This window comes from Microtus oregoni, unplaced genomic scaffold (genome assembly GCF_018167655.1).
Source record: "Microtus oregoni isolate MIOR12 unplaced genomic scaffold, Mior012 000085F_ref0000168, whole genome shotgun sequence".
In the NCBI taxonomy this organism is placed as follows: domain Eukaryota; kingdom Metazoa; phylum Chordata; class Mammalia; order Rodentia; family Cricetidae; genus Microtus; species Microtus oregoni.
In genome coordinates, this window is record NW_024544551.1 from 4,034,361 (window position 1) to 4,059,926 (window position 25,566).

At 39.4% G+C, this 25,566-nt stretch overlaps 1 protein-coding gene across 2 annotated transcripts in view; it reads left to right on the top strand.

Annotated features, from left to right (window-relative positions):
- The first annotated feature begins 565 nt into the window (after positions 1 to 565).
- LOC121441954 (sorting nexin-2) overlaps positions 566 to 25,566 on the top strand; it is a 38,996-nt gene continuing 13,995 nt past the window's right edge. For both annotated transcript variants that reach the window (XM_041643375.1, XM_041643376.1), the window contains exons 1-7: positions 566 to 721; positions 9,948 to 10,065; positions 14,810 to 14,973; positions 18,968 to 19,034; positions 19,294 to 19,337; positions 21,167 to 21,308; positions 24,466 to 24,544. In XM_041643375.1, the coding sequence (XP_041499309.1) occupies positions 614 to 721; positions 9,948 to 10,065; positions 14,810 to 14,973; positions 18,968 to 19,034; positions 19,294 to 19,337; positions 21,167 to 21,308; positions 24,466 to 24,544 (722 nt within the window). In that variant the 5' untranslated portion in view covers positions 566 to 613. The remainder of the gene's footprint in view (positions 722 to 9,947; positions 10,066 to 14,809; positions 14,974 to 18,967; positions 19,035 to 19,293; positions 19,338 to 21,166; positions 21,309 to 24,465; positions 24,545 to 25,566) is intronic.

The following is a 25,566-nucleotide window of genomic DNA, read 5'->3' on the forward strand; positions in this document are numbered from 1 at the left end:
GGTAGCTACCAGCCATACAGATCTATTTAGATATAAGTAAATTGAAATAAAAAAACACAGTTTCTCACACTAGCCCCATTTCAAGTGCCTTGAAGTCCCCTGCAAACTGTACAAGAAGACACAAACGTCTTTGTGTCAGACGTTTCTTATGGACCGCTCTGGCAATACTTGAGTGTGTTTCTTTTTCCACTACTAATCATTCATACCCCGAATCTGTGCATAATCCAAACTCAAAGGCTGAGGTCTAAACTCTTCTACTTCCTAGTCCAGTACTGACAAATGTAAGATTTCTGGACTTTAAGTCTGGTCAGCATGCAGGCAGTAACTAAGTAAGGATGCCAAGACCCAAACCTAGAAGCAGGCGGAGCGGTGAAGGGGCGGGGCCAGCTTGTAGCTCTGGGGCTTGGTTGCTAGGTCTCAGTCGGGGGCGGAGCCTCGCGCGCGGGGGGGGGGGGGAGGACGGTCAGCCCGGGGCGGGGACTCGGGAGGCGGGGCCCCGAGGGGGCGGGCCGGGAGGCGGGCCAGCCAGTGGGTCGGCGCGCCAGCCCTGCCTTGCGTGCTCACGTGACAGGTCCGCGAGGCCTGGCTCTTGCAAGCGTCCAGGCCAGCGAAGATGGCGGCGGAGAGGGAACCTCCTCCGCTGGGGGACGTGAAGCCCACCGACTTTGAGGAGCTGGAGGACGGAGAGGACCTGTTCACCAGCACGGTCTCCACCCTGGAGGTGAGACGGCCCCGCCGAGGAGGCTGCGCCGCGCGTCTCGCCGCCTTTCCCCTGCCGCGACTTGTCCCCTCCCCACTCCCCGGTTTGGCCAGGCCAGGTCCGGTGACACCTGTGACGCCGGCCGCACCTCAGGTGCCTGTCAAGGGGGCCGGGTTGGCCCGGGCGGCCAGGCCTCCGGACTGCAGCCTGCGGGCCTGGGGTACGACTTCATCCTCCCGGGGCCGGGACCCGCGGACGGAACGCCGTGCTTGCGGGCTCTCGGGCCTTGCGGGTCATTCGCGCCTCTTCCTCCAGGCAGGAGGAAGGCTTGGACCCGCTTCCCGGGCACCTTATCCCCTCTGGGGTTTCAGCAGCCCCGGGGAGAGGGGCTTGTTTCTTTGCCCAGGAGGGTGTGCCCTGCAAGGGGACCGTGAAGTCATGAACTGAACGCTACCTGGCTGAGGGTCCCCAGGGAGGTCAGGGTGCGCTTTTCACTGTCCGTCATGGACTACCAGTTTTCTTGGAGGTAGGAGCCTCTTTGGTTTTCTTTTTTAAATAGGCAAATGCATTTGAGTTAGTAGACTTATGTTGAGGCGAGATCTCTTGCAGCCCAGGCTGGACTCGAACTTACCATGTAGCTGAGGATGGCTTTGAACCTGTGATCTTCCTGCTTCTCCTCTTTCCTAGTGCTCAGATTAGCTGACGTGAGCCACCACTTGGTTTTAGACTTTTTAGGGGCTATCATGCTGGGAAAACACAAAGTCTAAGGAGGGTATAGTCCAGGAAACTTTTTTTTTAATTACTAGGGGAGAAATAGAAACAGATCTCGACTCTTTTTCCTCTTTTTTCGCATGGTCAGCGATCTCTGTAGCTGAGTGTTCCTGTTTTTGTCAAAGGAAACACCATGAGTTGAACTGTGTTGGCCCACCAATTTTCTCTAGTCACATTTGAATTGCTTTACATTGGATGAGCGCACATACACCGGAAACCCTAATTTTAAGCATGTAAGCACTTTTCTCAGAAGATTGTTTACCTCAGATAGTTTTTTAATTACATGTATTTATTGTGGATGTGTGTGTGTGTGTGTGTGTGTGTGTGCCGGCGCTTGCGTAGAAACTCAAAGGACAACTTTTGGGAGTTGGCTCGCTGTTTACACCGTTGTCAGCAGCTTTACCAGCCGAGCATCTCACTTCTCACCCGCCCTCTACTTTCTTACAGAGTTCTCTGCTATAAGTTTTGTGCGCCTGTTCCGTTCTGCACCAAATCAACTGGAACTAACTGTAAAACACCCTTATCTGAATTTCATTGACCTGAAACTGAAAACGTAGGGGACTGCTCTCCACTGAGTACATTCTACTCTTTTTGTCTGTAGTGGTGAGGCCGAACCCCACCTTCCCACAGAGTGTAAATTCCTTGGATGGTACCTTGGTTGTCCATGTGTTCTAAACAAAATCTTGAGTATTTGTATCTCATTGGAGCTAGTGCTGGTGTACATGTCAAAACCACTATCTTCTAAAATAATTTTGCAGAATATATTTTTCTGGACACGGAGAGTTAGTCTCCTGGTATACTTTGGTCTGTTTTATTTTTGCGTAATGTGTGTTGAAAATGTCTGCAGGGCCGTAAAACCTGCATTGTCTTTTCTAGATGCAATACACAGAGTAAGAAGAACTATAGTCTGTATCTCCAAATATGATGTTTGGCTGTTTTTTAAAAGAAAGTCTGCAAAGTTTTATTATGAATGTTCTTATTTTGGTTACCACATTGTGAAAGTTATAAATAAGGTTAATTGGTTGTTTACCCAAACCCTTATAAGAAAATGGGTGACTGTAAGATTTTTAGATATGTTTTAAAAATGTTCATTTTTTTCCCCTCTCCCAAATGTTCAGGAGGGATCCCATGCCACTGCTCCACTTCTCTTTTACATAGTGCGTCTTACACTCGGGGTGCAAAAGAATCCACAGCATTCGTGCACAGATGCCTACACCTGACTTTGGAATGCTATATGTTTAACAAACGCTTTTCTTTTGAAATCGGATCTCTTTTTGTAGCCTAGACTGGCATGGAACTCTCCTTGGCCGAGCCTGAGTGCTAGAATTACACGCATGTACCGCTACTGCTGGCTGTAGAGTCGTATTTTTCCTTTACTTTGGTTGAACCGGCTGAATGACATTCCCAGCCCAGATCAGGGTCTTCGATATTCAATTGTTTCAGGGGACTTATACATAACATGATTCTGTAGGACACTGGAGAGGCCTGTCGTTTGTTTGTTTTGAGACAGGCTCTCACTGTGTAGCTCTGTAGGCTGATCTGGAACTCGATCTGTAGACCAGGCTGACTTCAGACTGATAGAGAGCCTCTTGCCTCTGCCTCCTGAGTGCTGGGATTAAAGGTGTGCACCACCATGCCTGGCCCATCAGCCCATTTATTGACTGGGGTGTCTTTTCAGTGGTCTATATCTTTGTTGAAAATCTGGTGGCTGGGACCTGGTGAGATGGTTTATTGTGTAAAGGTACTTGCCATCAAGCCTGATGACCACAGTTCAGTTCCCAAGGAGGAATCAACTTCCTACACATTGTCCTTTGACCTCCACAGTGGCATGCATATGCCCCTCATCTCCTCAATAAATGTAAATTTAAAAAAAATTAATCATGTGGCTGTAGCTGCATGGATTTATAGTTGGATCCTCTTATTTTATTCCGTCTACATGCTTGTTTTGTGTTAGTACCATGTTTTGTAGTATAATTTGAAATCAGATATGATTGCAACATTGATCTTTGCTTTCCATATGAATCTCATTGTTTTTTATATTTCTGTGAAGAATGTTAATGGAGTTTCGTTAGGGATTGCATTGAGTCTGTAGATTGCATTTTGAAAGATAGATCTTCATAAATAGTAATTCTGTTGATCTGTGAGTGAGGGAAGTCTTCACATTTGTTTCTTCACATGTTTTAATTTTTTTGTAGAGGTCTTTTCCTTCTTTGGTTAGGTTTGTACCAAGATACCTTCATATTTACTTACTTATTTTTTAGAGAATTTTGATGGAATTGTTTTCCTGATTTTTTTTGCTTAGCATGCTTATTATTAGTAAATAGGAAAATGACTGATTTTTGTCTGTCAATTTATCCTGGCTTATTACTGGAAGTGTTTGTCAGATCCAGAAAGTGGAGTCTTTTAGGGTCTGTTATAAAAGCGAATTGTTTACAAATAAAGATAATTTGACTTCTTTCCTATTTGTATTCCTTTTATTTCTTGACTTACTGCTCTAGATAAGACTTCAAGCACTGTATTGAATAGGAATGTAACTGAATATTCTTCTTGTTCCTGATTTTAGTTGAAATGCTTTGAGTTTGTCTCCATTTATCATGATGTTGGCTATAGGCTTATTGTATGTAGTTTTTATTTTGTTGGGGTATGTTCCTTTCATTTTTAGTCTCTTTGAGGATTTTATCATGGAGTATTTTGTCAAAAGCCTTTTCTGCATCTGTTGAGATAATGATGTGGTTTCTTTCCTTGAATCTATTCTTGTGATATGTAACATTTATTCATTTGTATGTTGAACCATCCATGCATCTCTTAAATGAAGTTAACTTGATCGTGATGAATTACTCCTTTTGAGGAAAAAAAAATGGTGTGTGTGCATTCCTGAGTATATGTATGTACACAGTGTGCATGCAGAAGCCCAAGGAGGCCAGAAGAGGGTGTTGGGTCTCCTGGAACTGGAGTTACAGACAGTTGTGAGCCATCATGTGGGTGCTGGGAATTGAACTTGGGTCTTCTGAAAGAGCAGTAAGTACTCTAACCACTGAGTCAGCTCTCAAGCCTGAATTATTCCCTGCCCTCTTTTAAGCTTATTTATTTTTTATGTATGAGGGTTTTGTTTTTGTGGTGGTGGTGGCTGCGTTCCTGTATGTATACTATGTGCATGGCTCATGCATTTAGAGGTTAGAAGAAGGCATCTGGAGTAACTGGAGTTACAGGTGGGTCCTAGTGGAACTGGGGTTCCTCTGCAAGAACAAATGTTATAACCTCTGTTTGAACCATCTCTCCAGTCGCTGAATTACTTTTTTGATGTGATCTTGAATTTGGTTTGCAAGTTTATTGACAATTTTTGTGTCTGTGTTCATCAGGGAGATTTGTGTGTAGTTTTCTTTTTGTTGTTGTCTGGTTATGCCACCAACACACCACTGGAGTCATGAGAAGAGTATGGGAGTCTTCTTTCCTTTTCTCTTTGTGAATGATCCTTGTTGATTCTTCTTAAAATTAAGAATTTAATTTTAGTTGGTAGAATGTTGTAGTGAATGCATCTGGGGCTGGGTTTCTTTTAGCTGGAAGATTTATATTGCTGTCTAAATTTTGCTTGTTATAGATCTGGTTGCATCATTTATCTCTTTAGTTTTACTTCAGTAGGTCATATGCATCTAGAATTTTTTTTTCCTCTTGATTTTCAGATTTAGTGGAATATAAGTATCTTAATTTATTTATTTTTTGTTTTGTTTTGTTTTTTCGAGACAGGGTTTCTCTGTGGTTTTGGAGCCTGTCCTGGAACTAGCTCTTGTAGACCAGGCTGGTCTCGAACTCACAGAGATCCGCCTGCCTCTGCCTCCCGAGTGCTGGGATTAAAGGCCTGCGCCACCACCGCCCGGCCACATCTTAATTTAAAAGGAATTTATTTTTATTATTTTTATGTATATCTGTGTTAATGAGTGAATGCTGCATGTATATGGGTTCCTGTGGAGATCAGGAGAGAACATGAGATCTCTTGGATCTAGAGTAAGTCACTTGACATCGATTCTGGAATGGAACCTGGGTCCTCTGGAAGGGCAGCTAGTATTCTTATCTGCTGAGCTGTCGCTTTAACCCTTGAAATATACATTCTTGCCAGGTGATGGTGGCACACGCCTTTAATCCCAGCAGGTGGATCTCTGAGATCAAGGCCAACCTGGTCTGTAGATTAAGTGCTAGGACAGGCTCCAAAGCTACTGAGAAACCCTGTCTTGAAAAACAAAACTAGCCGGGCGGTGGTGGCGCACGCCTTTAATCCCAGCACGCGGGAGGCAGAGGCAGGCGGATCTCTGTGAGTTCAAGGCCAGCCTGGTTTACAAGAGCTAGTTCCGTGATGGGCACCAAAGCTACAGAGAAACCCTGTCTCGAAAAACCAAAAAAATAATAAATAAAAAAAAAACAAAAAAGAAAAAAATAGTGGAAAGAAATATATATTTTAAATGCATATCCTTCTAATTTTATGGCTAATTCTTCTCCACTGTATTGGGGTTTGGGATATGTGCATATGTGGCAGTCAGGGCACATTTGGGGAGTTGATTCTTTCAATTTTGTAGGTTGTGGGAAACTTGGCTGAGAGCCCCCTTAGCTGTTGAGTCATCTCACCAGCCCAGATTTTCTGACTTACTTTCTTTTTTATTACTTTTTCTTCTATAGGGTTTCTCTATGTAGCCCTTGCTGTCCTGGAAATCGATCTGTCGACCAGGCTGACCTCAAACTTGAGATCTGCCTGCCTTCTGAGTGCTAGGATTTAAGGCATGCACCACCGATTTTGACTTTTCATTGGTTTCTCTTGTAATGTCTACCTTTTCATCTCTAATCTTATTAATTTTGTTTATTTCACTTGTTTTTTTAGTTTAGCTAAATGTTTGTTCCTCTTAATTAACATTTCAAAGAATCAACTCTTAGTTGATTTTTCAAAAATTTCTTTCTTTTATTTCCTGATTTTTTTCTTTCAATCTGCTGACTTTGGGTTTTCCTCTTTCTTGTTTTTCCAGAGTACTGACGTTATGTGAGAGCCCTCTGATTTTTTTAAAAATAGGCACTGGTAGTTAGGATCTTTCTTCTTAGGGCTGTGTTCATTCTATCCCATAGGTTTTTGACAGGTTCTCTGCATTTTCATTCAATTCTCATATGTTAAAAATTTCCTTCTTGATTTCTTCAGGGACCCATTTATCCTTCAGTTGGGTGTTATTTAATTCCCACGAGTTTATGTATTTTCTATAGTTTATCTTGCTAATAATTTCTGCTTCATTACATTGTGGCCACTTTGGAAACAACAAAAACTGTTATAGTTTTCCTGATTCTAATAGTATCTATCTTAGAGAAAGTTCCATGGGCTACTGAGAAGAATATGTATTTTAAAAAATATATTTATTTATTTGGTTTTTCGAGACAGAGTTTCTATATGTAGCTGGCTGTTTTAAAACTCACTCTGTAGACCAGACCAGGCTGGCCTGAACTCACAGAGATCTGCCTGCCTCTTCCTCAGCTTCCTAGTTCTGGAACTAAAAGCACGCACCACCCCCCACAGGCTTTATTTTTATTTTTTAAATTTAGTGAGTGTGTGTGGGGTGTATGCAGTTGCACGAGTAGAGAGGGTAAGTGAACAACTTTGTGGAATTGGTTCCCCCCTTCTGTATTTTGTTTGTTTGTTATTTGTTTTAGTGGGATGACCTTTCTTATTGGTGAGAGTAGGGTATTAAAGTCACCATTGTGTTGAGGTTAATTTGGTCTTATATCTATCTAGTAGTATTTGTTGTAATTGGTGGCATCCAAGTTCTGTGCACACGTTTAAATCGTAGTCTTGGATTGCTCCCTCATCAGTATGAAGTGATTTTTCTCTGTCTTTTGGGTTGAAATCTGTCTTGTCAGATGTTAGCAGAATGACACACATATTTACTTCCTGTTTTTCTTTCCGTGGAATATGTTTTTCCCATCCTTTTACTGTAATCTTTCATTTGTCTTTGATGTAAAAGCACATTTTTTGGAGGTAGCAAATAGATGGATCCTGTTTTGTTGATTTTTTTTTTTAAAGTTCTTTATTTTTATGTATATGGGTATTTTACCTGACTGTTTGTCTTTGCACCATATCCAAGCTTGGAGTCCACAGAGGCTAGTAGAAGTCTTTGGATCTCCTGGAAGTAGAGTTAAGGTGGTTGTGAACTACTTGATGTGGGTGCTAGGAACTGAACCCAGTTCTCTGCAAGACCAGGAAGTGCTCTTAACTGTCGCGTCATCTCTCTAAAGCCTTGATCTTTAAGTTAAAAAAAAATTGTGCCTGTGTGTGCCACAGACTTTGAGAACTGAATGGGTCAGTTGGACACTGGTCACAGTCATTTTTCACTGGCTTCTTTTACAAAGATTGTTACCTGGCTTAATAAATTATTTTATAGCAATTGTATTTTGAAGAAATAGACATTATTGTGTGATGTTCTGTTGGGGCTTCTAATCCTCTATCACTTGGAAGTTCTGTTTTTTATTTTTGTTTACAGTTTGTGTGTGTGTGTGTGTGTATCTTATCGGAGTTGGTTGTTTCTATCATGTGGGTTCTAAGGATCAAATTCAGGTCCTCAGCATCCTGCCCACTGAACCATCTTGCTAGTCTTCTTCGTTTTGAGAAGGTTCTCACTTACATAGCCCAGGCTGACCATAGACTTTGAGCAGTTCTTCCTGCCGTAGCCTCTCAAGTGCTGGCGTTGCAAGCATGAGCCCTCATGCTTCACTTTTCTGAACAGCATTGTTAAGGTACAACTTATACGCCATATTGTTCACCTATTAGTGTGTGCATTTCAGTGGTTTCTAGTCTAGTGAGACATATGTATCTCACTAGTCAATTTTAGAATATTTTCATTATTTCAGAAAGATAGCTTGTACCCTTCAGATGTTGTCCTGCCATTTTCCCAGCCTCTAACCTTAATATAACAACTAATCTATCTCTATAGATTTCCCTGTTCTGGAGTTTGATGAGTAGAACCATATACGTGTGTGTGTTTAAACTTTCTTTTCCTGCTCAGCATGGGGGTGGTGGTGATGTTATCATAGTGCATTGTCTACAGGAATAACCGTGTAAATAAATAAGTAGGGTTTTGCCTTATAGACCAAAGTGGCCTTAAGCTTGTGATCCTGTGGCTTTAGTCTCATCTCAGTGCTTCAGTCTCAGAAGTTTGTCACTATGCCTGGCTTCCACTTTCATGTTGATACCTTCACTGTCATGCTCAGTATCTGCAGAATGCAGAGTCACAAAGACTAGGCTTTGATTTATCCCCCCCTCCCCCCTTTTTTTGAGACAAGGTTTCTCTGCATAACAGCTCCTGCTGTCCTGGAACTTGCTCTGTAGACCAGGCTGGCCTCAAACTCACTGTTGCCTCTGTCTCCTAAGTGCTGGGGTTAAAGGTGTGTATCATGCCCTGGAGGCTTTGGTTTTCTTTTAATTCTTGTGTGTGTGTGTGTGTGTGTGTGTGTGTGTGTGTGTGTGTGTGTGTGTGTGTCTTACTGTGTAGTCTTGGCTACCCTGAAACTAGTAATCCTCCTACCTCAACTTTCCCTGTGTCCAGATGGTGTGAGTACCCTACCATACATGACTTATTTTCTTGTTCTTTATTTAGTTTTAAATTAAAAAAAAAAAAAAACATTGCTTTTGTAATTGTATGCATATGTGGGTGCCCACAGAGGCCAGAAGTAGGTGTTGGGTTCCCTGAAGATTGAGTTTTTAGTCTGTTGTAAGCTGCCCTATGTGGATGATGCTGGGAACTGAATATGAGTCTTCTGCTAGAACAGCAAAAACTCTTAACCACTGAGCCATCTTTCCTGCTTCCTTGTTTCTGTTCCAGGATGTGATCATGCAGCTCAGGTTGACCCAGACTTTCTTTGTAGGCCGCGGTAGTTTGAACTACTAATCTCCCTCCTATTGCCTCCATAAAATACTGAGAATTCCAGATGTACCACCATGCCCAGAAGATGAATGATATCAAAAGATGATTAGAGGAATTGGGTGTGGTTCTGTAGTAGAGTTTTTGCCAGGCATGTGTACAGGGCTCTAGGTTCAATCTCAGTCACCACAAAAACAAAAAGGTCATCCTACGGAAAGTTTACTAACCAAATAAGAAGTGACTGTTGAGCAAAGGACACACATTAAAGTGTATTTTGGACCTTAGAGAAGAAAATATAAGTAGCTCTTCTTTTCCTCTCTAATCAAGAGATTGCTGGGCTTTTATTTATTTGTCTTCCCCCCCCCCCCAGACAGGGTTTCTTTGTGTCTTTGTATAACAGTTCTGGCTGTGTTAGAACTAGCTTTGTAGACCTGGCTGGCCTCTAACTCACAGAGATCCACCTGCCTCTGCCTCCTGAGTGCTAGGATTAGGCGTCCACCACCACCGCCCGGCCTGTATTTCTTTAGTTTATGAGATACAGTCAAAAGCAAAGAAGCATTTCAATCCATTGTCTTCTATTGTTCTTTTAACAGTCAAGTCCATCATCTCCCGAACCAGCCAGTCTTCCTGCAGAAGATATTAGTGCAAACTCCAATGGCTCCAAACCTGTAGAAGTCATGCTAGACGATGACAGAGAAGATCTTTTCGCAGGTAGTTGTCATATCTTGATACTTTTTAATGTCGCTATAATAGTAATATCAATAATAGCCAATTATGATATTATATGCTATTAGAATACTCTCTAAGGCAACTGAAATTCTTTGTCTTAATGGGAACTCTTGTAACACCCTAAAAAGTGAATCTGAGCATGGCTGATGCCTATAATCTTAGCATTTGGGACACTGAGGCCCGAGGATTGTTGAGTTCAAGGTCAGCCTGACTTATAGGGTATCACCTGTATAACCAACCAATAACAAAACAAAATTTAGCAGGATAGAGACTGTCTAGTAGGATCACTCTGTAAGAAACACACAGACCATTACGAGAAGCAAAACTGCCCTTTATTTGTAAGCATTTGAAAATAGGGTACATGGTATTGACCATACCCTTGGGAGGTAGCAGTGACTGTTGTTTTGGTTACTGTTGTTATTTACAAATGTCACAAAGCAAAATCAAAGTATGGGTTTAAGAATCACTCTATGGGGGCTAGAGCGATGCCTCAGCAGCTCTTCCAGAGGGACCCAGGTTTGATTCCTAGCACCCACATATTGGCTCATAGCCATCTGTTAACTCCAGTTCTAGGGGATTTGATGCCTTCTGGCTTCTTTTGGCACCAGGCATACATGTGGTACATAGAAATACCTGCAGGCAAAACACCCATCACATAAGAAAGCATCATTTGTTGTTAGGTAAGTTGATGGTTGAGTTTATTTTGGATATAAAAGGATAGAATTTGGTGTAGTTCATTCTAATGTAAAAAATGCTTGACTCTTAAACAGTTATACCTTAAAGTTAAGGTTTAAGTTAATATTTAACATTGAAAAACAAAAATTTTAATTTTAATATTGACACAAAATTAAAATAGTAAATATGTTTGTATTTAGCAACATAATTTAAATAATTGGCTTTTATTGAATTATTAATATTCTCAACTTTTGTAGTGGCCCATATTCAGATCATTCTGTGCTCCTTAGTATAATTACGCTTGAAGGTACAATTCTTTATTACAAAAGTTCATGTAATTTCCATTTTGATAGCCTGACAAAGAGTGTTGAGAGTGTGAGGCCAGCCTCGGCTATATAATGAATAACAAGATCAGGGATATCAAGACTCTGTCCAAGATAGGAAGAAAGAACAACAGTATATTATCAGTATTTGTTTAAAGACTAAAGAATTTGGCATTAGTGAGAAGGAATCAGTGGGTAAAGTTCTTCCTGTACAACACTATTTTTGAGTTTGATCCAGTGAACCCTCAGGAAATGGAGGGAACTAACTCCTGAAAATTGTCCTCTGGCTTCTACAGAGTACTCTGTGGCATGTATTTCTGCACAGCCGTACATACACCATACATACCTACTCTCGCAACAAAAATTTAAATGAAATTATTTTTAATCTTTACAATTTAACTCAGCTGTGTTTTATAATGACATCTTTAGGTGATCTAAGACATTTTGTAAAAATTATAGTCTGTTGGTTCATATTTATAATGTATTTAAGCAGATCTATGTCTTTTCCTATAGAAGAGTATGATGCTAGGAACTTGTAAATGCAGTATATACTATCAATCAGGATGATGAAACTTGTCTAGTAGTAGTAACACACTTTCAGTGCATAGAATACAGATCTGGCCAAAGCAAAGTAGCCATTGTGACTTTATAAGCCAAAAAGAAACCAGATTATGTTGGTGTGTATCTGTTGTGTTTTAAATAACTTACATAGTTTATGGGTTGTTCATAACAGCACCATACTGGAAATAAGTTAACTATGACATGTTGTTACTTCTTTATAAAATGTTCACCAAATGGGTTCAACTATCTAACCCTTCTCCATTTGGTACATCGTAAAGAATGCCTGAATTTTGATAAAGTCAATGTGTGTTCACCTTTAAGTTATAGCTATATATTCCTTAACCTTCAGATCTGTTTGGAACTAAGCCTTCTGTATCTTTAGTTGTTTACTTAAGTTAAAAGAAGTCATATCAGCCATTTAAAGTCTGGATATAGTCATATGCACCTCCCATTTTAGCACTTGGGGGTGGCAACTGTAGGATCAGATGCGCCTCAGTAACATGAATTGGAGGATTCATGAGACCATGTATTTTTTGTTGTTTTTCACTGTGTAGCCATCCTGGCCTAGAACTAGCTCTGTAGAACAGGCTTGCCATGAACCTAGATAGCTCTGTCTGTCTCTGCCTCCCAAGTCATGCGCCACCCCTGCCAGCCCAGACCATGTCTTAAAAACCAAACAGCAAAAAAAAATTTAAGGCAGACCATCTATTGATTTCTTCTCTTTCCATTATTAGTTGCTTAGATCATGCCTTACTTAAAGTTCTTTGTTGTTGAAGCAGCTACTAGTACAAGCACCTAAAACTTCGCATCAATGTAGTAAAATGTCATTGAGAAATTCTGAATGGCTTTAAGAAGTGCTTTTCAACCTTCCTAATGCTGTGACCCTTTAGTACAGTTTCTTATGCTGTGGTGACCCCTAACCAACCATAAAATTATTCTGTTGCTACTTCATAACTGTAATTTTGCTGCTGTTATGAATCATAATGTAAAATGGGAGGTTGCAGCCCACAAGTTGAGAAATGCTGTGTTTAAACGATGTCAGTGGGTTCTGTTGTTGGTTTGTTATTGCTTGTGTGTTGTTGCTGGAGCAGTTCTTCCTCGGGGTTCACGGGGCTTGGCGGGCTCTGCTGCTGCTTAGGTTCATGTTGATGCTTTGACCCTTAATAAACTTCTCATACCTTGGTTTCTTTGAAAATTTACTTTTATATGTGTGAGTGTTTTTTTTTTCCATTTGTATATGTGCAGCAACCACATGCAGTGCTTGTAGAAGCACTAGATTTCCTGGAACTGGAGTTGTGGATGGCTATGTATTGTAGATGAGCTGCCATGTGGGTTCTGGAAACCAGAACAGTCAGCGATCTTAACTGCTGAGGCATCCCTCCAGCCTATACCTAGTTTTGATGTACTACTTTTGACTTCCATACATTGTTGGCTGTTTTTTGTTTTTGAGACAAGGTCTCAGTATGTAGATCAAGCCTCAAACTCATAGGGATCTACCTGTTTCTGCCTCCCAAGTGCTGGGATTAAAGGCAAACACCACAATGTCAAGCTTATTGTTAACTATTTTCTCTTTCAAATTATTCTTACTGTATTTACTTATTTATTAATTCATTTGTGTGTGTATGTGTGTGTGTTTGTGTGTGTATCCGTATACATACCACAGCATGTGCATGGACGTCAGAGGATACTTGTAGAAGTTAGCTCTCTTCCTACCATGTGGGTCCCAGGAATCAAACTTGTGTCAGGCTTGGTGGAGAGCACCTTTACCCAGTGAGCCATTCTCTGGTCCTGTTTTCATTTCTTAAAACAAGTAATAAATACTAGCAGTCTACAAAGGCTGAAGTGGTATCTAAACTTTTACTGTATGCTGTCAGAGGCATATGTAGTCTGTTGTATCTGCAGTTTATATTTTCCCCTTTGGAAGGTTTTTAGTTATTAGTCATCTTTCTTTTAATACAAAAACATGAAGAGATCCATACCTTGTCAACATTAAATAGCCAATCCAAATAATTGATAGCATGTCCAGTTGTGTAATTTCAAGTCGACTGCTTCCAATGGGTCACTGACCACAATTACTGCTCTACCCAAACTACAAGAATCCAGAAAACGTAGACTGAAAACCATTGGTCTGATCCCTTATTTGCCTATAATTTCATCTTCTTGATATCAATTCTATAACCCAAAGGACTGTTTTGTCTTAGACTCACTGATTAAAAGCCACTGTCCTGGCCTTGTTTTTCTTACACTTATGCTGTTATTTCATTTACATGGATTTTTTCCAACTTCTTCCTATAACTATTTAAACTATCTCAAATCAGAGTCAGAGACTATTTCTGATTTTCTTCACTCTGAAGTATTGACTCCTGTGTCTACTCAAATTATAGTGTTTATCCTACCATTCATATAGTAATTGAATGTCTTATAACATTCTTTGTTATTCTTTTAAGTCTTTTATTATTATTTAACATTCCACATGTCTTGTTTTCTCAACTAGATTATAAACTCCCTGAGGGCAGGTATGATTTATTTTTTCCATTTCTTTGTGTTTCATCATTGCATTTAGCACAGTATTACATAGTCTGTAGACTTCAGTTTATTGTTGTGGTTTACTTTAAATATATTTAATTTTAGATATTTCAAGTGAATGAGCGTTTAAAATTAAAACGTAAACATCTCTTTGGTTTGTGTCATATTTGTATATCCAACTAATACTCAGTAATCTTTGGCAATTAATTGCTTTAGATTACTAACTTGGTAGGTTTTTCCATAACAGAATTTTAAGCCCAAAGGTAGTCTTCTTCCATAAAATTTGTTTTCATATGTATGCAATAATCATTAGCCTGATTAAAAAAATAGAAAGGTAAGTTACCACATGTAAGACGTATTACAATCCAAACACAAATGAATGTGGAAATGAAAGATGAAATTGTGTTTCTCCTAGTAAAGATAATTAAGCTGACTTTATACAGTTCTTCACAAAATCAACATAGTCCCTGATTATTGTAAAGTTTTCATAAACAACTAAATAATTAGTTGCATAAAGTCCCTTGTAGTGATAACTTAAAAATCATGGTACTTTTGAGACTTATTTGTAGGTGTGTTTTTCATATTTCTTGAATTGCTATATGCTGTAATTTCTTTGATTAACTTGTTTAATTTATGTCTAGAAGCCACAGAAGAAGTTTCTTTGGACAGTCCAGAAAGAGAGCCTATCCTCTCCTCCGAGCCTTCTCCTGCAGTTACCCCTGTCACGCCTACTGCACTCATTGCTCCTAGAATCGAATCCAAGAGCATTTCTGCTCCAGTGATCTTTGATAGATCCAGGGAAGAGGTATGGAGAGATGTTTATAATTCTAGGTTAATATGGAAAGAATACATGTATATTTCTTACCCAGTACTTCTCTCCTGTTAATTTATTCTTAATCAAAGCCTTTCAGACATTTTAAATGGAAAAACTATACTAAGAAGAAAGGTGTGGTGGTACATGTCTATAATCCCAATACTTGGGAGGCAGAGGCAGGAAGCTCCCTGTTAGAAGCTAGCCTGACTCTACAATTCAGTTCTAACCCAGCTAGGGTTGGATAGTGAGCCCTGGTGTTAAAACACATACACAAAACACACACACACACACACACACAGAGAGAGAGAGGGGGGGGAGAGGGAGGGAGGGAGGGAGGGAGAGAGAGAGAGAGAGAGAGAGAGCGAGCTCTCACTGAGATCCTCCTCTTACCTCTAACTTCCGAGTGTTGGATTTGATTTTCGAAAAGGTTGGTAGCTCATGCTGGCCTGGGACTCGTAGTATCCCTACTGGCTTTCACAGCAATGTTCCTGTCTTAGCTTCCCCAAACCCTATCACTTAACCTTCTAAAAATCAAAGAGTTTGAGGCTGGAATGTAGCTCACTGGTAGAGTGCCTCATATGCTCAGGACCCTAGATTTTATCTCCACAACTACAAAAAAAAAAAAAAAAAGACTGATGAGTAAATTGGTGTATTGAACATTGTGGTCTTATGCTAATAGTGTTATGTATGCCTCTGAGGGTTTCTGTGTTAAACAGGTAAAAATACTTAAAGTGGGTTATGAGTAATTTTTTTTGACAGAGCATGTAGTGAATACTGTTAATACTTAAGATTGCTAGCTAGCATCTCTTTGTTTTTACAGCATTGAGGATTGGACCCAGGGGCTCTTGCATGATAGGCAACTGTTTTTACCTCTGAACTGTATGCTCGGCCCAAGCCTTTATCTTTATTTTTGAAATGACTCAAACTTTGTTTTAAAAGAAAGAAGTACAGATCAATAAAAGTTGCTTTCTCATGCCCTAACAATCCTTTTACTTTATCAAAGATAGAATTATTAAGAAATGACACATTTGGAAAAGAAAAAAGTCATGGTGTGAAGGTTATTTTAAATATAAACATTTAAAATTATTCAACTAGAAATTTGTAACTAATGTAATCATAATTAAATAATAGCTATATACAAATGTGAATAACCTCCAAAATAATACAAAGGGAAGGTAGTAAGATATAAATAAATAAATAAGTATTCACACTGTATGAGTCTATGATATGAACATTAAACACAGATAAAATTAGGAAACAGTATATGCAACGTCAGATACCAGGGTAGCAGCTGAGTTGGCAGGGTGACATGGTTCGGACTGGGAGGCAAGCTGTAAGGGGGTCTTAGGGATGTACTCATTGCCTGCGTTTCTCATTTGGGTTCTAGTTATAAAGATGAGTTCATTTTGTGAGAGTTTATTGAACTGTCCACTTAACAGTTAATAATTTTTCTAACTTCAGTGTCCATGTAGAGAAGATTAGCTCTCTCTAGAAAAGTGGCTTTGAAAAGAAAGATAGTTAGGAAAATATGCTTTATATTATTAATGTTGCCTTGACATTTTGGAGGTTTAAGACTCTGAGATTTTTTTTTTTTTTTTGGTTTTTCAAGACAGGGTTTCTCTGTGGTTTTGGAGCCTGTCCTGGAACTAGCTCTTGTAGACCAGGTTGGTCTCGAACTCACAGAGATCCACCTGCCTCTGCCTCCCAAGTGCTGGGATTAAAAGCGTGCGCCACCACCGCCCGGCGACTCTGAGATTTATTGTCTTTTGTTTTGCGCTTTTGTTCAGTGCTATGGACAGAATCCAGGCCTTGCTTATGCTAGGCAGGCACAGTCCCTCTGAGTTACACTCCTAGCTGACCTTTCTACAAACTCTTCCTGAAATGCTTGGGGTTTGTTTGGTTGGTTGGATTTTTGTTTTGTTTCTCGACAAACCAGACTGACCTTGAACTGAGGGATTCACCTGCCCCTGAGTCCTGAGATCAAAGGCTTGGACCACCTTGGGCCCAGCTGAAATTCTTTTGTTTGTTTGTAATTTTTATTTATTTATTTTTGTTTTGTTTTTTTAATTTATTGATTGATTGATTATGTATACAATATTCTGTCTGAGTGTGTGGCTGCAAGCCAGAAGAGGGCACCACCAGACATCATTACAGATGGTTGTGAGCCACCATGTGGTTGCCAGGAATTGAACTCAGGACCTTTGGAAGAGCAGACAATGTTCTTAACCACTGAGCCATCTCTCCAGCCCCTGTTTGTAATTTTTAAAATTTACTTATTGTTATTTTAAGTGCATTGATGTTTTGCCTGCATATATGTTTGTGTAAAGGTGTCGGGTCCCCTGGAGCTGGAGTTACAGACAGTTGTGAGCCACCATGTGGTGATAGGAATTGAGCCTGGTTCCTCTGGACGAGCTGCCCATGCTCTTAACTGCTGAGCCATTTTTCCAGCCCCCAAATGCTCGTTTTTGAATTGCCTTCAATAAGACGTATCTGTGGTCCAGTTATTTTTTTTTTCCCACTTGTTGATTTTGAAAATGAGTTTTACAGGGCTTTTACTTTTCTTGAAAAAATGTTTTTTATTAGATTATTACTGAAAGCATTGTGTTAAAGTTGGTTTTAGATATAATTTCTATAAGTATGTAAATTACTATTGGTACAAGTAATGGGTTCTTTTTAGTTATTCAGAATTGGAAATTACGGGGCAGGGGCTGGGACTGGGGTAATGACTTAGATAATGCGTATGTGGTTCGGATACCCTGATGGACATATATGCCAACTGGACATGGACAGCTGTCCTGCAATCCCAGTATTAGAGAGGGAATAAGATAGCTAGCTAGAGTAGCCAAACTGTGCGGGAGGGAAGCTAAATAAAAGTAAGGCAATAAGCATGTATCTAAATCTAAAGATTCCATTTATTAGCTGGGTATGGTGGAGCACACCTATAATCCTAGCACACAGGAGGTAGAGGCAAGAGGAATAAGAGATTCCATGATGAACAACAATAACAACAGCACAAAATCTACAACATTTAGAAAATCACATTTCTTTTTTTCTTTTTAAAAAGTTTTCTGTCATTTTTTATATACATCTGTTAAGGCAAAAATTCCTGTTCTCCAAATGATCTTTCTTATTTTAGAGTTGTGTTTGTTTGCAGTCAGCATTATGAGAGCTTCTGTTGTTTTGAAACTATTGTGATATGACTCCAGTAACATAACTAGTAAAAACAAGCTGTTGGTGTCATGACAGTAATAGAAGTTGGAATTTTAAAATTTTGTATATTTTGAAAATTTCATACACGAGTACAGTATTTTATGACTGTCCACTGGGTATTAGATCATCCATTAGTGGGGTCATCCCTAGGAAAAAAACAGATTTTCCTTCTCTAGGCAGCCTATGGGTAGGAACTTGTGAAATTTCTCCCATCTACACATTGGCATATCAGTTGGTGTTGTCACATGCAGGTCTTGTTGAAGCAACCATATTCCTGAGGTCTCATGGGTGCAGCTTTACTGTCATGCCTAAAAGACAGTATCCAGCAGTGGGCTTGCTGGTCGTCTGGCTCTTACAATCTTTCTGCCCCTCTTTCATGATTTTCCCTGAGACTTGGATGTAGTAGTTATATTGGGCTCTATCAGTTGGGCATGTGGCGGTCTCTCATTCTCTATATGTTGACTAGCTGTGGGTCTCTATAATAGTCTCTGGCTTTTGCAAAAAAAGAAGTTTCTTTGCTGATGGGTAAAAGTTACACCTATTTGTGGGTATAAGGATAAGTATTTAGAATATAATTAGAAATTTATTGGTTTAGAGAAATGACAGAAGTAGGCTCTTGTTAGGCACAGGACCTCGGTAGACACAGATAGCTGGCCAGAACTGCAGTACTAGGCATAACTTCCCTCCTGTTGACAGGGCCATGCATCCAGTTAGACAGCTGCTGGTTACCTTCAAGAGAAATGGAATTTTTTAACATGAAAATATGCTTTTATAGATTGAAGAAGAAGCAAATGGAGATATTTTTGATATAGAAATTGGTGTGTCAGATCCAGAAAAAGTTGGTGAGTTATTATTTTTTGTACTTGTTTTGATTAGCTTGTTAGATTCTATAGTTATCCACTTAAGTATATGGTTGCAGTGTTTTTTTCTTTTAAATTTTTTTGTGGATTTTATTTTAAAGCATTTAACTCAATTAATTTATTTTGGTGGTACTAAGAATTAAACCCAGGGTCTTACACACAGTAGGCAAGCAGTCTACCTTTTACCTCCTCCAGCCCAGCATTTGAATTGTAATAATATTCTTTGGCTTTTTCTTTATAGGTGATGGCATGAATGCTTACATGGCATATAGAGTAACCACAAAGGTGAGCTTTTTGCTTCTTCAACGAAATGTTGGCCCCTCCCTCTGTATAGTAGAGAGGATGTGAGTGTAAGGAAGAGCATATGCAGTGACTTAACATAGACCGGGAGGTTAGGCGTGAGCAAAGTAGTTCTAAGGTGAGACAGATGAGGGAATGCTGGGTAGGAATGGGAAGAAGCAGGAAGCTTCCAGACAAAAAGATCTGCTGTGTAAAAGCCCAGAGTTGAGGCATTTTGCTTTCTAGAGTCTCGTCTGTAAGTGACTCTGACTGAATTCACCTCGTGGATTTTAAGTATTTCATCCTTAGCATACAGGAGAGCTGTTAGAGAGGCTCAGACAAGAGCATGGCACTATGACATTTTTGTTAGGACAGCTCTATCTTAACTCAGTGTGAATTGGAGGATCTAGCTGGGCGGTGGTGGTGCGCCCCTTTAATCCCAGTACCTGGGAAGTAGAGGCAGGTGGATCTTTGTGAGTTTGAGGCCAGAGCTAGTTCCAACACAGTCAAAGGTACACAGAGAAACCCTGTCTTAAAAAAACAAAAAAAAAAAAAAGAAGAATTGGAGGATCCAGGTCAAGATTTCCAGTTAAATATCACCACAGTTTTTAAAGGATTAAGTCTTGAAACAGAAAGCAAGTCTGTCCTAATGATCTTAGCTTTATACTGAGGGTGTAGCTCAGTTATAGTACCTGCCTAACATGCATGAAGCCCTGGGTTCATTCACCAATATACAGAAAAAACAGGGGAAGTGGTGAACACCTGTGTTTTCAGTACTCAGGAGGTAAGTAGGGGCAGGAGGAGCAGAAAGAAGTTCATAGTGAGTGCTAAGCCAGCTTGAGACACACAAACAGCTGCAACAGGGGAGGGCATTGATACTTAATACTGAGAAACAGTTTTGAAAGTAATCAAAATAAATGTTTTTTAATTATGTAGGTGGGACAATCAATAATGTTTGAGTATAAGGCATGAGGAAGATATTTATTTATGATATAGGAACTTTATAGTTTGAGGTGGGGTAAGTTTTGTTAGTTGATGAAACAAATATTATGTTTCAGGCTCTGCTGCAAGCACTTGCAAAAACCAATAAACAGTAGAGGAAAGTGCTGTCCTTATGGGACTCTTACTCTAACAAGGAAAATTCAGTGAGATTTACGTGGAGCTGCCTCCACACAAATGGTCTGGGCCACAGGGAAATATTGAAGAATCAGTAGCCTATTCATCGTGAGTTCAAAGCTAGCCTAGGTGCTGTATAAACCGGTCTCAAAACCAAAATGGGGAAAATGATTAGCTAAAGTAGGGTAGAGAAGGTGTTATAGGTCAAACTTAAAATAAAGCAAGTGTTTTCTAACCTCTTATATTACTTTTAAAAAACTATGTCTTGGGCTGGAGAGATGGCTCAGCGGTTAAGAGCACTGGCTGTTCTTCCACAGGTCTTGAGTTCAATTCCCAGCAACCACATGGTGGCTTACAACCATCTTTATTGAGGTCTGGTGCACTCTTCCTATATATACAGGCAAAACACTGTATACATAATAAATAAATAAGCAAGTAAAAAATACTGTGACTTCTAGGTCTTTATGCTAGTTAGGGTTTATACTTGTGTGCTTGAGTGAAGTTGGAGCCAAAAGAATCAGCTGATGCCATAAAAAAAAAAAACCTCTGTCTTGAGCCCTAAATTTTAGTTTAGTTGTTTTTGTTGTCTTTAAGCCATACTACATATTCTGTATTCGTTTGCAAAATAGAGCAGACTGTTCTTGTAGTCAATGTGCAGCATTAATTTGTAAATGATCGCTTTCTGTTAACAATGTGAAATACCTGTTCTTCATTTGTAGACTTCCCTTTCCATGTTCAGTAAGAGTGAATTTTCAGTCAAAAGAAGATTCAGTGACTTTCTTGGTTTGCATAGCAAATTAGCAAGCAAATATTTACACGTTGGTTACATTGTGCCACCAGCTCCAGAAAAGAGTATAGTAGGTAAGCATAAGTCAGACCATTTCTTTTTACTGTTCCTAATTTTAGCTGTTCTGGTTTATTTATCCCTTAATCATCCCCAGTCAGGGCTCCTGTCTAGAGGCGCAGGTTTATACGTGCTGTGATGTTCCTGTTTATTCTTTTGTTTTGTTTTTTGTTTTTCGAGACAGGGTTTCTCGAACTAGCTCTTGTAGACCAGGCTGGCCTCAAACTCACAGAGATCCGCCTGCCTCTGCCTCCAGAGTGCTGGGATTAAAGGTGTGCACTACCACCGCCTGGCTTCCTGTGTATTCTTGAAGTATGTGTAGCTTGAAATTTTGGTTTATAACATATAAATACCTGGTTGTTGAATATTTGCTTGAAATTGATTAAATTGAAGGAGGTTAGAAGCTAACTTTCTAGGGTCGTTAGAATATCAATTTTATGAGTCCTTTTCTAGTGATAATGTTGTTAAGACGTTAGTGTTTTTGTCTAAGAGCTAGGTGCTATTTGGTGCTCAGCTATATATTGTCCAAAGAGAAGTTCAATTTAACCTTTCTCATATAAAAGCTATTTAAATTCATCTTAGTTTCTTGAGTTCCCAACCAGATTTAGTGAGAGTCTGCCTGAAATAAAACAAAAGAAAATTTCTACTATGATCACCATTAAGGGCTTAGTTAACAAAATTCAAAATTTTTAAAAGAAGCAGAAATCCTTCATTACGTTTACTATAATTTTTTGCTACTGTGCTTACTGTGTGTGTTGAGGTGTCACTCTTGCCACCATATGCATATGGAGGTCAGGACAGTTTATGGAAGTTGGTGCTCTCCTTCTGTGTGGATCCCTGGGATTGAACTCAAACTAGTCAGGTTTAGCAGCAAGCATCTTCATTTCATATACTCAGCCATCTCTCTGGCCCCCATTATTCCACTTTTAAGTCTTGTCTGGGTGGTGGTGATGCACACCTTTAATCCCAACACTTGGGAGGTAGAAGCAAAGGCAGGCGGATCTCATTGAGTTCAAGGCCAGCCTGGACTACAGAGCGCGAGTTCCAGGACAGGCTCCAAAGCTACACAGTCTCAACAAACAAATCAATTTTATTTAAGATACAAAAAAATTTATATCTTAAAATTTGTAGGTCATTACCAGTCTTATTCAAGTCCTATATTTTTAATGACCCCCATTTTAATTTTCTTTACATTCAACATTATTACTCTGAAATATATTTAAAATGAATTTTGCTGATCATTAGTTTTATTAAATGCTTGGCTTGAAAAATCATTTTATAATTTATAATTTTGAAACTTGATGCCTTCAAATGAATTTGTTATTTGTTGTATCTTTTTCTTGATCCTTAAATACAAACTTTCTGGGTTAGGGTTTTTTTTCAAGATAAGTTCTCACTGTGTAGCCCCAGTTATCTTAGAACTCTGTAGACCAGGCTGTTCTCAAATCCACAGATCCTCCTGCCTCTGCCTCTGGAGTCCTGGGATTAAAAGCTGCCCCCACCCTTGGATTGTTTTGTGATGGGGACTGAGCTCAGGGACTTCAGCATGCTAGGTGCACAATACTACCAAATTTCTACCATGGACCAAATTTTCTAAAAAAAAAAAATACTCTATTGTTTCAGAAGTGTCAAATACATTTAAAATGGTTTGAGCTCCTGATCTTCCTATACTTCCCAAGTGTTCAAATTATAGATGTGGACATGCCCAGCTTGCTTGCTTGCTTACTTCCTCCTTCCCTTCCTTTCTTTTCTTTCTTTCTTTTGAGACAGAGTCTTAGTGTGTAGCCCATACTAACCTGAAATTCACAGTCCACTTACCTCGTTCTCTCAAGTGCTGGGATTATAGGCATCTGCTACCACACTTGTGTAGGTGTGTAGATTTTTAAAGTAGTATATCTTTTACTGAGATGGCAGAGTACAAAGAGTAGCTTTCTGGGAAGCTGTAACTGCCACCGAAAGGAAACAGCCTTAGCATATGACTTACCACTTTTAGCTTGACTTCAGTTAAATTAAAAACACGATTCTTCCTAAACTATTAGAAAAGGAGCAGTCCGGCACAAATGTGCATTTTATAACACCAGCACCGGGGAGACTTAGGCAAGAGGATCAGTTGAGACCTTGGTTCTATGAAACAAAGACAAAATGACAAAAACAAGCTGAATGTTGGTGGCACACACCTTTGATAATCCTAGTACTCAGGAGGCAGAGGCAGGCAGATCTCTGTGAGTTGGAGGCCAATCTGGTCTACAGAGTGAGTTCCAGGACAGCCAGAGCTACACAGAGAAACACTGTCTCGAAAACAAACAAAACCAAACAAAAAAAGACAAACGGCAAAACTAGTCATGACAAATAGGAACATGCTAGTTCTGAAGCAGGGAAAGCATTTAGCAAATTCATCAATTATATCTAACACATTTCTTCATTCCATAAAGACTTTTATTGACATTAATTAACTTAGTGTTTTTAAACTCCCCATTTTATGTGTTGAAATGTAGGCCTGGGGCCTAAGGAGACGACTCAGAAAAGTACTTGCCACTTCTGTAAAGAGCTGGAGTTTGCTTCTCAGGACCACGTTAGGCATCTCACAACTGCATGTAACTTCAGTTCCAGAGGATCTGCTGTCCTCATCTGGCCTCTGCAACTCCTATATGCATGTGTACATAATGAAATACACACATACACAGAAGTAAATAATGAAGTCATTTTAAAAAAGAAATGTAGGGAAAAGAATCAAGCTGGGGATCTAGGCCAGAAGTAGAGTTCTTGTCTAGCATTCATAAGACTTTGGGTTCAAGTCTAGGTCTAGGGAGAAAATAATCTTGAAATATCAAAACCACTGTGTTTTTAAAGTGTGAAATACCACAAATAATGAAATTTTTATGTAAGCTTTTTTATAAACTTACTGTATGAGTTCAAACCCCATAAATACAAGTCATGTTGTACTTTGTTTACATGTTCCTGCCATAGATATTTATTCATTAGAGATATTAATACATCATGAGATGTAATTGTTCAAAATGGGTTTCTCTTTAAATAAGATTCCAATTACCAACATAGGGACATTATTATACTTAACTGTATATTATTAAAGTATATTTTTATTATGAAGATATTATGACCTGTTTTATTATAATCTAAAAAAATTCTTATGAATTTCTTCCAACTTTTTCAAAGGTATGACCAAGGTCAAAGTAGGTAAAGAAGACTCATCATCCACCGAGTTTGTAGAAAAACGAAGAGCGGCACTGGAGAGGTAATTCCAAGTCCCAGGACCACTGTTACCACGCTTCATTAGTCTAGCAGCATGGCGCCCGTTTCTGTATCACGTTACGAGCAGGAAAATGTTAGATTATATCATCACCAAGAGCACTAACAAAATGACTGTAGTTATAAGAGGGAAACGTGGAAGCTGTACTTGCAGGACTTGATAGAATGTCTGGGGAAGCTGTGTGTGGTGTACACTCCTGCAATCCCAGTATTCAATAAACTGGCAGAAGGACTTACCGGGCTTGTCCTGGGCTACACAGAAAGACCCAGTCATTTGTATAAATTGATTTTTAAAAATTAGATTTATTTTGATGTGTTTGAGTGCTTTGCCTCATTGTAAACATATATACCACATGCAAGCTTGGTACCTGGGGTGTTTAGAAGAGTGGGTTGAACCTCCTGAAACGGGAGTTAGAGATGGTTATGAACCACAATGTGGGAGCTGGGAACCACATCTGGATCTTCTCCAAGAAAAGCAACTGTTTATAATTACTAAGCCATCTCTCCATCCCTAAGTTAATTTTTATTTGAATAAATATTTGGTATAAGCACTGTTAAACAGTGAAAACTGCATGTGTGTGCCCTCTCATTTTTGTGTACTTGATTTTGACTTTAATGGATAGCAATGTTACATCTTGCTTAATCATTATGTAATTAAATACTAATTATAAATATATTGTATCTCCCTTTAGAGTATATAACTTTACATGTCCTATAGATTTAAAGACTTGCTTTTCTTCTTTCCTCTTTGAGACAAGTTCTCACTGTGCAGTTCTGGCTGGCCTGCCTCTGCCTCCTACAGTACTAGGATCAAAGGCATGCACTTCCATATCTGGCCTAAAACTTACCTTTTTAATGGCAGACTAGAATATTTTCACTCCCAGCTTAACATTCCTTCCTTCCTTCCTTCCCTCCTTCCTTCTCTCCTTCCTTCCTTCCTTCCTTCCTTCCTTCCTTCCTTCTTTTTTCTTTTTGATACAGTCCCAGTTGTCCTGAAACTCTCTATGT